The 13,498-nt window shown below is 42.5% G+C and overlaps 2 protein-coding genes across 6 annotated transcripts in view; one reads left to right on the top strand and one right to left on the bottom strand.

Moving 5' to 3' along the window:
- Positions 1 to 13,498, bottom strand: part of LSM8 (LSM8 homolog, U6 small nuclear RNA associated) — a 765,242-nt gene that overhangs the window by 438,596 nt on the left and 313,148 nt on the right. The gene's annotated exons all lie outside the window — the stretch shown is intronic.
- CTTNBP2 (cortactin binding protein 2) overlaps positions 1 to 13,498 on the top strand; it is a 162,020-nt gene that overhangs the window by 123,354 nt on the left and 25,168 nt on the right. For all 5 annotated transcript variants that reach the window (XM_050785103.1, XM_050785100.1, XM_050785101.1 and 2 more), the window contains 2 exons: positions 3,594 to 3,680; positions 3,763 to 3,862. In XM_050785103.1, the coding sequence (XP_050641060.1) occupies positions 3,594 to 3,680; positions 3,763 to 3,862 (187 nt within the window). The remainder of the gene's footprint in view (positions 1 to 3,593; positions 3,681 to 3,762; positions 3,863 to 13,498) is intronic.

The following is a 13,498-nucleotide window of genomic DNA, read 5'->3' on the forward strand; positions in this document are numbered from 1 at the left end:
TTACTGCATAGTCTCTGCTTTTTGCAGCACTATGATATTCTCCTCCACTCCCAGGAGGCCTTTCCACATCCGTCTGAAGACTGCGGGTCCTAGAAATACCTGGACAAAAAGTTGGTGGGGATTAGTGAAACTGTGCTACAGCCTAGGAGGTGGATTCTCCATAAGCACTCAGCAGGGATGGAGACAGGAGCTGCTGGGCTGCGGCGCTTCCCGGGACTGTGGTTTATCCTCATGCATTATCTGCTGTGTTGGACAGCAGGAGTTCATTCCACTGCAGCCGTTGCTAGACCCAGGAGTTTAACCAGCAATTGCAGACACCAAGTTTTCATCCACCCACTGACCCAAGAAGGAGATTCAACCACCCAATTTGTGGACAGTGAGTGAAGCCAGTGGTGGTCTACACATCCTGCTTTCCTGCAAAATTCTTCCTCTGGTTTCATAGCACATAAACAAATAATAACAAAATAACCGTATACCTATAGAAGAATACTGCAGATCAGTTTTCAGTCTGCAAACTCAGGGAAGAACACACCCTTAAAATTATTTGCTAGTGTCTTAGTCCATTCAGGCTGCTGAAACAAAATATCATAGACTGGGTGGCTTATAAACAACAGAAATGTATTTCTCACAGTCCAGGGTATGGAAAGTTCAAGATCAGGGTGCCAGCAGATTCAGTGTCTGGTAAGGGCCTGTTTCCTAGTTCATAGATGGCACCTTCTCACTCAATCCTCAAGTGGTGGAAGGGGCAAGGGGTTCCCCTTAGCCTCATTTATAAGGGCACTAATCCCTCCTCACAACCCCAGCTCCTAATATGATCACCTTGGGGGTTAGAATTTCAACATATGAATTGAGGCCAGGGGAAGCAACACAAACATTTTGACCACAGCAACTAGGAAAAACAGAAAAAGTTGGGAAAATTATGTTCTTTGTCTACAGAATGCAAGGTGGTAGACTATGAAAGCAGAGCAAGAAAGTCATAGTAGAGTCTGGGCTTAGATTACAAGGAAAAGTTTAGGAGATGGATGAGGTAAGGAACTATAAGAACAATTGAAAATGCAATGGCATAAAGTTGCATTTGACTGTAGAGAACAGAAGTGAGATCGTGAATATTCTTTTGTGTGTTGTGCAAGACTAACTTGAGGAGCTCTCTCAATGCAAAGAGGACAGAGCTATAGCGGTGAGGTGAGATGACATACTCGCAGAAAACAGAGAACTTAAGCATTATAGGTGTTCATTATAAAGAGAACTAGAAGAGGAGAAATTACCAAAAAATTGGGGAAAAATTTCCTAATCCAAAAAAGTTCTGACTATGCATATCAAAAGGACTTACCATGTTCCATTTAAGATTGGGAGAAAGAGGCTATAACTAGACATATCTGGGCAATATTTTTTAATGACAGGTACAATCTGTATATCGCCCAGGCTTCCCCATCTCATAAGTATAAATGGAAATGTATTATTCTTCAATAATTATTTATTATTTAATAATAATGTACCCCTGCAGACTTGTGGCCCCACTGCCTTACTGCTGCCTAGAGGCAGAACCTCAGCAGCACTTTCTAGGGTATTCTTTCCTGTGCCTCTAGGGAAGTTCCTGCTCCAGGTTTGGTCCTTGCCTGCACCTCTACCGTAAGCCTTTTATTGAAGGCATACTAATCATTGAATAGTATTCCAACTCAGAGAATATTACTGGAGGCTACCAGACATGGTGTCTTTCAGAGCCTAAAACCCAGTCCCAAGCCCAACATCAAGGAGACCCTTACAGGATCACCGCCCCCTTAGCGCATGGTCTGACTCCTGGTGGTCATGCCTGGCTTTCCTCCACTTCCCAGAAGTGCTCACCAACTTTCCTTAGTCTCCTTACAGGCTAAACCTCATGTCTTTTTTTTTTTTTTTTTTCCTTGAGACAGAATCTCGCTCTATTGCCCAGGCTGGGGTGCAGTGGCATGATCTTGGCTCACTGCAACCTCTACCTCCCAGGTTCAAGCGATTCTCTTGCCTCAGCCTCCCAAGTAGCTGGTATTACAGGCGCCTACCACCACACCTGGCTAATTTTTGTATTTTTAGTGGAGATGGGGTTTCACCATATTTGCCAGGCTAGTCTCAAACTCCTGACCTCAAGTGATCTGCCTTCCTTGGCCTCCCAAAGTGCTGGGATAAAAGGCATGAGCCACCACGCCCGGCCCAAAACTCAAGTCTTAAAGGCCCCGGGTAAGGAAAAAGTTACCTCATCTCTTATGCTAAGAACTTTTCTTCAAGCCTGCCTTTTATATCCCACAATCTGCCTCCCTGTAATGATGGACTGGAGCATATTTACTATCTTCCCAGAAGTCCATCCCAGCTACCATAAAGGATGGGCCTTTTCCTGTGATCTCAAAGGGACAACCTTGTCAGAGTACAAGAGAGAGACAACACGGAGATATACACACACGTTCTTACATTGTCCTGTTCTAGATTATAGAGAAAACAAACTCAAAACTCCCATTAAGTCTGGGTGGCTCAGTCTTCACATGTGAGCAATATCAGTTGTATCAGTTAGGTTGGAGCTTCACCTGTCCAAGTCCTTTCCTGCAAGATCTTGCTGCAAGACCTGCTTTCCATTAAGAAAGCTTCTCCCAAGCCTGTGTGCTGGGCGGGGGCAGGGGTGTCCGCCCTCGAATGACAGAAGTGGGAGGCTGACTTTCCCCTCCACATTTTTCTCAAGACATCGCTGCCTTTGCCCTGTGTAGATGATCATTGTCTTTCCATCGAAGTGCTTGCTGAATCTCCATGTTCTCGGGCGAGGTATCCTTATACACGAGGATAAAGGTTAAAAAAAAATCCATAAGCATCCAGGCAGGAGAATTTCTTTTTGACAAAGCAAATGTGATCCATCTCTACCTAGATTTCTTTAAAACACTCAATTCCAGAATGGAATAATATATAAAGTTGATCTGAGTTTTATACTCATCAAAACATCTTTTACCGTCAACACAAAGACATTCTCTGATATATAACAGCTATAAAAAGATTACACTCACATACCCATCTTTTAAACACACACACACATACACACACACACACACACACACAGCCACTATGCAAAGAAAAAACTGGAAGGAAACAAAAATATTTACGGTGACTGTGGGTGCTGACACTCAGTAATTTTTTATTCTTCTTTATATTTACCAAAATTTCCATAATGAAATGCATTACTGTTTTAACCACTATAAAGCTAAATAAGCATTGACAAAATTCCACATAAAGAACATCTGCAAAGGATAATATAGGAAAAGTTACAGAATTTCTGGAAGGGACAAAATGAACTTGGAACTGTGTTTCTCAGCTACCCTGCTGACCCTCGCTGTAGAAAATAGAGGGAAAAAAATGTGTTTTTTTATAAAGTGTCAGCTCTTGCTAAGTACCCTTTGCCCATGTTTCACATTCAAATGAGAGTACACGTGTCCAGTGAAAAAAGCTAACCTCTAAAATATTGTTTTTAATCTTTTGAAAGTACGAGGACAATCAAAAAAGAATTCCACACTTGTGTACCACTTTTTTTCTCTTCCCAACTTAGCATCTTCACCCTAGGTCTCTTCTTGGTTTGTTAATAGGTTGAGCAATATCATAATGTCATTTTCCACGGCCCAGAAGGAAGCTTGCAAGACTACATAGTACGTCAACTTGCACTCTGCCTGAAGGTATTGGTTACTTGTCTACCATCTCCTTTTCTTTGAAAATTGGCAAGTGCGTAGAACTAATCACCCAATTTTCTTATCACAGCACAGACAAATGGCTGCGGGATTCTCCTGTGAAATAGTGAGAGCTGAAGTCGATGCTGGCTTTTCCAAGGAACAGCTGCTAGACCTATTCATCAGTAGCGGTAAGAACATTTCAGCAAATTGACTGTGATAACCTAAAGGCGTGCTCTTCAATGATGCCATTACAAGGAAATACACTGTGTTGCTTGGGGATACATTTAAGATAACTTTAATTATTCAGCAGCTGTGGGATAAACACTTGCACAGATTATCTTCATGTGCATATTGTTGCATTTGTTGAGCATCCTGCATTTTTTTCTTCTTTTTGTTATCTTTTGTTATGAATCATTAATTGTTGCTAACATACTGTCTTACTGGCACTAGTGGTATACCAAGGGAGGAGGTGGTAGGAGCAGTTCACCCTAGCTGGACTAGGTATCACATCTTTGATGCTGTTTAGAATTGCCGGAGCATGGTGGTGATACACAGCAGATCAATTTTTTAGTAAATTTGATTAGTCATAAATTCTCTACAACCAATACATCCCTTAGTGCTGCACCTGGGGCCAACCACTTTCTCTACCTCACTCTTGCTATGCCATTGACCGGCACTTAGTGAAATATATCACATGCACTAATTAACTCATTCAGTCTCCACAACAGCCCTGTGCAAGTAGGTAGCATTATTTCTACTTTCAAAGGTGGGGAAAGGGTCACAGAAAGGTCCAATAATTTGCTACAGCTATGTAGTAGCAGCACCAGGATCAAACATGTTTATTAATGTAATGTTATTAATGAGTTTTCAATCTTAGGCTCCAGGGTCTAGCACCCCAAGCTTCATCACGGGTGGAATTAGCATTACCCTGCATTGCATACTGTAGAATAGCATAAATAGTGACTCTGACACAAAACTGAAATGGACCAGGCTTTAGTCTCCTAGGGCTCAAAGCCACAGAGACCCCTGGGGAAGGGGCAAAGGAAGCAGTTGTAAGATTGGAGGATAGGTTGAAATGCAAATTCAAAATCTCTTTATTGGGGAGGGGTGTTTATCTTGTGGCCAGGGCAAATGTAGCCCAGGCTTAGGACGATAGAAATTACCTGTGCTTTTTTTTTTTTTTTTTTTTTTTTTTAAGACAGGGTCACTATGTCACCCACGGTAGAGAGTGCAGTAGCGTGATCTCAGCTCACTGCAGCCTTGATTTCTGGGGCACAAGCTAACCTTCCACCTCAGCCTCCTGAGTAGGTAGGACTACAGGCATGCGCCAGCGCTTCCAGCTAATTCGTGTGTGTGTGTATTTTTTGTAGAGAAAGAATGTACCATGTTGCTCAGGCTGGTCTTGAACTCCTGAGCTCAAACAATCTGCCTACCTTGGGTCTCCCAAAGTGCTGGGATTACAGGCATGAGCCACCGTGCCTAGCCAGCACTTTCTAAGGCAACAGATGAATAGATAAAGAAAATATGGTACATTTACACAATGGAGCACTATTCGGCCATAAAAAAGAATGAGATCCTGTCATTTGCAACAACACGGATGGAACTGGAGATCATTATGTTGCATGAAATAAGCCAGGCACAGAAAGACAAACATCAGAGGTTCTTCATTGTTTGAGGGATCTGAAAATCAAAACAGTTGAATTCATGGAGATAGAGAGTAGAAGGATGGTTACCAGAGGCAGGGAAGGGTAGTTGGGGGGTAGGTCAGGGTGGTGAATGGGTACTGAAAAAAATAGAAAAAATGAATGAGACCCATTGTTTGATAGTGACTATCGTCAGTAATAATTGTACCTATAGTCAGTAATAACTTAATTGTACATTGTAAAATAATTATAAGAATGTAATTGTATTGTTTGTAACACAAAAGATAAATGCTTGAGGGGATAAATATGCCCCATTCTTCATGATGTGACTATTTCACATCGCATGCCTGTATCAAAACACCTTATATACACACAAATATATACACCTACTATGTAGCCACAATTTTTTTTAATTTTTTAAAAAAGAAATGAAATTAAGAGGCAGGTTTAGGGAAGCACTGAGGATTTCACTGAGGATACCACAAACCTAGAAGCACATTTTAGGGGCAGGAAAATTCCAGTAGAATCTGAATATCACTGTACTACACAGGCCAGTCTTGGGCTAGAAATTAGTGACAGTTAGCTACAGAAAGCTGCTTTTTCTGATAATGTTACTAATCATAGCTAACATTTTTAAAGCTCTTACTCTGGTAGGCCCTATTCCTTTTTTGTTTCTTTTTTTTTTGAGACAGAGTCTCACTCTGTCACCAGGGCTGGAGTGCAGTGGCACCGTCTCACTGCAATCTCTGCCTCCCTGGTTCAAGCGATTCTCCTGCCTCAGCCTCCCAAGTAGCTGGGGCTACAGGCGCTCACCACCACACAAACAAATTTTTGTGTTTTTAGTAGAGATGGAGTTTCACCATGTAGGCCCTATTCTAAACACTGCATTTATAACTCACAACTTTCTGAGGCAGATACAATCCCATCCCTGATTTATAAACATGAAAACACTTGAGATAAAAGGTTAAGTGTCCTGCCCAAAGATCCCACGGAAGAACATAAAATGGAACTCAAATCCCAGCATTCCAGCTCCTAAGCCTGACCTTAATCACTACTGGCCTTAACGCCCCAGTGCCAAAATATGTTTTTTCCCTATTATCTAACAAAAGTCTCCCACGGTTTTTCAACTTTCAGTCTCGCTTCTTCTCAAAGTAAGAAGCTAAAGTATTTTGTGCTCACCCTATGAGAGTAGATAGCAACCACAGACTAAATTCTGCTCTAAGCTTAGAGAGCTAAGAAAACTGGAGTGCAATGAACAGGATCATGAAGGATGCAAAGGTGACCAACTCAGCATTTCTAGATCTACAGTGGGCATCTTCTTAAAAAGAGCTCCTCCTCCTAATTTCCCAGTTTGGAGAGTGGCCCGTGTCTCTTGGCTCCCACGCTGGGAACTCAGATTTCACTGGCAGGCTTGAAAACCTCAATGCCCCCAAGTAACAACAAGCCACAGGAAGAGGTGAAGCAGGCTGGGCGGGGCTGCAGGGAGAGGGAGGCATGCCCCCACCTCTAGGAGGGGCAGCAGCTCTCAGAACCAGCTCTTCGTTGCTGACAGAATTGTAGGTCCAATGTCGTCAGGTCTTGTGACTTTTAGGAGGAAGCCAGAAATCCAGGTTTTTATGTAAAAACTTTGGGGTTTTGTTCTTTCAATATTGCTAACTATTCTAATTTTTAAAAGCAAATGAGAACCGCATGGAATCCCAGGTGCTCTCATTTGTGGGCCTCTCACCCTCATCCCACAGTCCATGGTCACATCCTGCTAGTCAGGCTCAATCTGCTTTTTAAAATCCATTTCCATCAGCACCATCTTACTTTATGCCCCCCTTTCCTGGAACTCCTAGCTTTGACGTAAACGGTTTTCTGTCTCTTGTTTCTCCTCCCTGAACATTCTTCACAGGCCAGCAGACCTCTGATGAAAATCCCGGTGATTTCTGCCCCTCCCCATTCCACATCTCTCCATCGCCCAGTGCACCAGGTCGGTGCTGTTCAAGGCCTTCTATTCTGGGGCATTCATCCACCCAGGTTGCTGATCTGACACTTTTAACATAGATACCCATGCTGCAGCAGAATAGGAGGTTTCTTCCCTATGTATCCTTTGCTTTTCCACTCTGCATGTCTTTGCTCATGCTGCAGCTTCCACTAGAATTAAGGAGTAAACACGTAAACGCCTCTCATCACACAGACACCATGGCTACCACGTGACTGGTGTGTTGCAGAGTAGTCTGTTATACACTAGTGATTAAAATAGACACAGTCTCTGCCCTTCTGGAAACTATAGAAAAAGCCGCTGTTGAAATACTTTAAGGATACCTCAAATGAAGCTTCTGTGATTCACTCCTTCTGGTAAACAGCAGTGGACTTTATTTATACTTCTGGGCCCCACCCAACTGTATGTCAAGGCAATGAGGGTATTATTTGGGGTTTTGCCTTGTCCCACACATGTTATATGATGAGCTCCTTGAAGGCTAGCACTTTAGCTTATTCTTCTCTTAGCTTGTATATAAATTGTCAATAATTATTTGTTGAAAGAGTTGGTGAATTTTCTGATGCAATAGCATAGGCAAAGAAAAAGAATTCTTAGTTCAATCAGGTGGCAACAAGTAGAAGAACTTGCTTAGAGTCAAGGTAGAAAGAAGTAAGATTAGAGAGACAGGCATTGATAAGGGATAGAGAAATAGACATTGATAAGGGAGTCATTGATGACTAGGCACAAAGAATAATTTGGATTTTAAAAAATGAAGTGTTTGAACAATAGACTAAGGACAAAAAAAAACTACACTCTAGGTTCAAGAAGGAAGAGTAGGAAATGGTATGTTGTCTCCAAATACAGAATAAAAATCCTTCTATACCCTTCGTATCACATGACTGTGATTTGGTAAGGAGGCTGTGACTGCATATTATAATTGGGTCAAATATTCCTCAGTGCAAGGTATGGAATTGGGTTAGTAAGACAGATACTTTTTAAAATTGCAAATGATCGTAAGCAGTAAAGCAGAAAAGAAAATTCATACAGAAGGATTTTTATTCTGTATGTAGCTTAGTAACTTATCTTTCTTCACTTTTTAATACTAAAACTATGATACAAATACAAGGTTCATCTGCTAAGACCTTGACTGCAGTTGCCCAAGTTAGCAAGGTGAGCATTATCACTTCCTGTCTGCCTCACTCCCCGTATCTAGGCAGTCCCTAAGCTCTCTGGAATCTGCTTCCTCTGTCTCCTCCTCCTGCTCTCCATTTCCCCCATCACCTATTATTTCTTGTTCAAGGCATTGTGGAGGCCTCATCATTAACCTTTTGTATTTCCTCTGGTCTCACTCCCTCCATGGGCCCTCCATAAGGCATCTGGGGGCTCACTGGAGGATACAAAACCATTCAGACAATTCCCTGCTGTTATACCCCCAAGGCTCCAGAATGAAAGCTAAAGCTCTCAGAATCTACATCAGGAACATTGTTGACTGGCCTCTCATCCTTGCCCTGCCACAGTTCACCCTCATATCCTAAAACCCACTCTCCCTCCACTGCCATCCTCTCAATAGGGCCCATGCTGTGGGCTGGAGGCTGATGAAGACATAGAGGAGAATTAGAATCAACAAGGACACCAGAGACTTCAGAGCAGTGCGGGGGAGCTCCTGCGAGCCAGAGGGAAGGATCCATCGACAGGCGTGTCGTCAGTTCTTTCACTGTGCAGAAAGCATGCAGCAGGGAATGATGCTTCAGTCAAGGGGCGATGGATGAGGCCACCGAGTAGAGAAGTCAGAGATCTGGATGGAGGAAAGGAGGTTTTTAGGCTGTTCCACCCAAGCGTTTAGAATAATGAGCATATAGGGATTATCTACCAGCTACTCTCTTTTTTCACCAAGGAATTAAAGTGGTCAAATGATAAGTACCACGACTGAAGAGTACACTGATTCCTGAGGTATTCTACACGTACTCCTGATGGTTAACCTTATTCTACACGTACTCCTGATGGTTAACCTTATTTTCTCTAAAGAGAGAGCCTTAAACTACATGGATTGAACGGGGTGAGAATGCTGAAGTTCTGTCTTCCACTGAGCAAGCACACATTGCCTTGTGTGTTCCTCTCTACAACGCTGTAGAAGAAAGCCAGGGAACAGTCACAGAAAAGAGTTAAAGAAGGGTGTGAACAAAAAGGACAGAAATGAAGAGTAGCAAAAGTATTTTAAATAATTGGCTTTAAGAATCTAAAACTTAAATGGAGATTAAAACGGTGCCAATGAAGAAAATAATAGAGAACAAAAGACCGTTTCAAAGAAAATGACACAGCACTTATTCTAGCATAAATTGCTTTGTGTTTATTTTAAAATAACATTTCCTTCTCATATTCCCTTTCTTGAGAGAGGGTCACGTCATTTGACTCTGTTATTTGGTAAGGAGGCTGTGAATGCATATTCGAATTAGGTCAAATTTCTCCTCAGTATAAAGTACGGACTTGGGTTAGCAAGATGATACTTTTTGAAATTACAGTGACTGTAAACAGTAAAACAGAAAAAAAATTAAAGACTAGAAGGGTATTTTAAAGTAATACTTGGAATTTTTCAAGGGAACTTTCCTTTGTAAAAGTCATGAGGATAGGATTGCTGTAATAACAGTAGGAGACTATGACAATTGGAGTCTCCAGAAATGAGTTTACCTCCTTGGACCCTGCATCCCTGGAGATTCTTTAAAGACTTGTCCTGTGCTTCCCACTGGGATTCTCCGAACATCGTTCCTCCAGAGCCGGGGTTTAAGGGCATTTGGAAAAGAGGGGCTGTTTTCTATCCTCAAAGGGGGGATTATAGACTTGGAATCAGTCACCTAAGACACAAAGCCATTTGGGTTTAGAAATGCGATACGCTAATTATTTTTAAACTGATAAGTTTGGCTGCAGAATTCACTCTCCGGGACTTTTAATATAAGGATGTACAAAACTGGGATGTAGCCCTGAGCCTCACAAAGACAGTGTCCAGTTAAAATTACTGACCTGCAGGAGAGGAGCAGGGCTGAGAGAGACTATAAAGTTGGAAGAAAACCGTCAAAAAGAGCAGACTGGTTTCAGAAATAGCGTTTTGAAGTAGCACAAAGCAAAGGGAATTTAAATGGCTGACTTTTGGGCCATAGGTAGAAAGAACCCTGCAGCTGTAACATGGGGTGTGTGGCCTTCTCTCACCCCTCGGTAAGTCCTGATCAGAGACTGAGTAATCCTTGAAACTGTAATGAGTTCCTGCTTCTGTGGCTGGTTAATATTTTAGACCTGAAACTATGCAGAATAACCTGAACTAGACACATACTATTTCTCAACTAAAATGAAATTCACCTTTGCCCCACCTGGACTAAGGATGTTGAACTTAAGTGGTCAGATGGAAAAGTAGGTACTAATGAAAAACTGAGGCGATGAGGCAAGCGAATGAAGACAAAGCTTTTCCCCAAAGAAACTTGTGCTGTTTGACCCTTGATTGCTACCTCGTGGGAGACCAAGACAGAGATGAAGTGGAAAGATAACCCAGCGGTTATGTATAGCAACCCTTCCCCCTTTTCCTCTAGGGCACAAACTGTCCACTGAATGTGAGATGTATTAGGTCATTAGCAATACAGTCTTTGCTTGTGGACCCAGGAGAATGAGCATATTGCCTCTTTCCAGGAGACCCCAGCATGCCTGAAAAGTCATTTATTTTATCTCCAGCATGGATCCTTCCTCGATGCCCTCACCCTCATGCCCCACCACCTGCTGGGCACCAGAGAATGCATCAAACACATCAAGCCTGAAGCATAACCCATCACCACCACCTCCTCCCCAAGTGCGTGCGTGGTCCTCTGCTCTCTGCCTCCGTTAACCGCTCAGCCTCTTCTCTGGTAGAAACCTCAGAGTTGTCTCCAGTATTTCCTCTCTGCCCCTCTCTCAATAAGTCAACCACTGAGATGTACTGATTCGGTCTCAAAAGGCCTTTTCATTCTGTGCCTTGGTCCTGGGTGAGACTCCCATCATCTCTTTCCTTTACCGTAGCAGTAAGAGTCTAGGTGGTGTGTTCTCCTATTTCTTTCCTCCTCAGCCAATTCTCTGCACCAGTGAGGATCTCAGAGCAGGAGTCAAATCCTGTTTATCCTCCTGTTTAAAGACTTCCACTGATTCCCAGAACCGGTAGCTCCCTCCCAAGAAGACATTCTGGGTCTTCTACTTTTCATGTTTGGCTTGGTCCTGAGGCTTCCTATCAGCAAAGCCCACCCCTGGTTGCATGTTCTAGTCACTAGGGAGCTTTTACGAAATGCCAATGTCCCAGGTCCAGCACAGCGCAATTAAATCAGAATCACTGAGAATCACTGGGGATGGGTCCAGCGATTTATGCAGCTCAGGATGAAAATGCAGACTGTCTTCTGCAGCTGTGACTGCTGGGCCCCCTGCCACTCCTGTGGCTCCATCCCAAGTTCCCAGCCCTGGCCCAACTTGCCATATGGATCAGCTTTGAGCTCACCATGATGTTGCTTTTGTAACTATTCTGACCTTGATCTGATACCCTATTCCCTTCTAGAATTGAGTCCTGCCCAGCCTCCATTCTTCAGCCAGTGCCATTTCTTAAACTTAGTTTAAAATGCTGGCCAGGTGTGGTGACTCACACCTGTAATCCCAGCACTTTGGGAGGGCGAGGCGGGTGGATCACAAGGTCAGGACTTTGAGACCAGCCTGACCAACATGGTGACTCCCCATCCCTATTAAAAATACAAAAAAAATAAATTAGCCAGGCACGGTGGCGTGTACCTGTAATCTCAGCTACTTGGGAGGCTGAGGCGGGAGAATCACTTGAACCCAGGAGGTGGAGGTTGCAGTGAGCTGAGATCACGCCACTGCACTCCAGCCTGGGTGACAGAGCGAGACTCTGTCTCAAAAAAATAAGTAAAATGCTACACACCCCCAGTTAGAATGAGTCACTTCCGGCATGCCATAGCACTCAGCATGCAGTACCTGTAGCAAAGAGGCATTGGATAAACATTTGTTGAAATGCAAGGAAATAGTCCTTCCTTCAGATACATTCTGGCTGGCTGCAGCAGCTTCAGAGCCACTTAAACTGGCAACGCACTTAACACAAATCAGGGAAAAACTGGAGACCTTCAGTCCTCAGTTACAGAAAACCAGATACATAAACCATCAATCCTGTGTGTTTTTTTAATCACTGAATTAAAAATGTTTGTTAGTTTTCCATTGTCGTTTTAACCAACTACGGATTTCTCATATTTCCACAATACATCTAATTCTGAAATAATATTTGAACCCAAAGAAACATAGAATTTTAGCATTCTTTACCAAACAGCTGTGTTGAAAGTGATCTGACACACACTAGATGCTAGTGTTAACGGCCCTCCACAAGTACAACTAGATTGAGAGGTAGCTGTGATTGTTTCTAGCCTTCTAGTTTTTAAATTTTCATAGCATCCAGAAAAGCCATTTCTGTCTGAGAAGAGATTCATCTGCAATGTTCAAGGAGCTCTTTTGAAAATGAAAATGCATTGTGTCTATAGTAACAAGAAGGAATTGAGAATGTACTATCATGAATATTTGTAAAAAGTCAACTGTTTGGTAATGTTACTCTCAAGTATCTTAAACTGGTCTCTTTTCAAGGTTGATTTGACTAAAACTATGGCATCTTAGAATCTTCAAGAAACTAAAGTGATTTTATTTTGTAATTGATTAGTATATGGGAAGTTCCATATATAACACATTTTAACTAAAATATTAATAGTTTTTGCTTGGTAGGTGCCAGGTACTGTTTTAAGTATGTTTTGTGCCCTTATTCATTTCCTATATATAATATTAATTTTTCATTTACTTTTCCAACTTTCATTTTGGGTTGACACGAAGTCAGCCATTCCTATTCTGAGTGAAAGGAATGGGAAAATATGAGTCGGAAGTCCTGGATTTTACTCCTCCCTTAGCGTTGTTTCTGAGACCACAGTCAAATTACTTCAACCTCTCTGAGATCTGGAAAATGGAGAGAGGGATTTACTTATCTCTCTGAGGTCCTACTTTTTTTTTTTTTTTTTTTTTTTTTTTTTTTTGAGACAGAGTCTTGCTCTGTGGCAGTTCAGTGGTGCAATCACAACTCACTATAGCCTCAACTTCCTGGGCTCAAGTGATCCTCTCACCTCAGCCTCCCAAGTAGCTGGGAATACAGGCGCCCACCACCATATCTGTGT

Source organism: Macaca thibetana, chromosome 3 (genome assembly GCF_024542745.1).
Source record: "Macaca thibetana thibetana isolate TM-01 chromosome 3, ASM2454274v1, whole genome shotgun sequence".
Lineage (NCBI taxonomy): Eukaryota > Metazoa > Chordata > Mammalia > Primates > Cercopithecidae > Macaca > Macaca thibetana.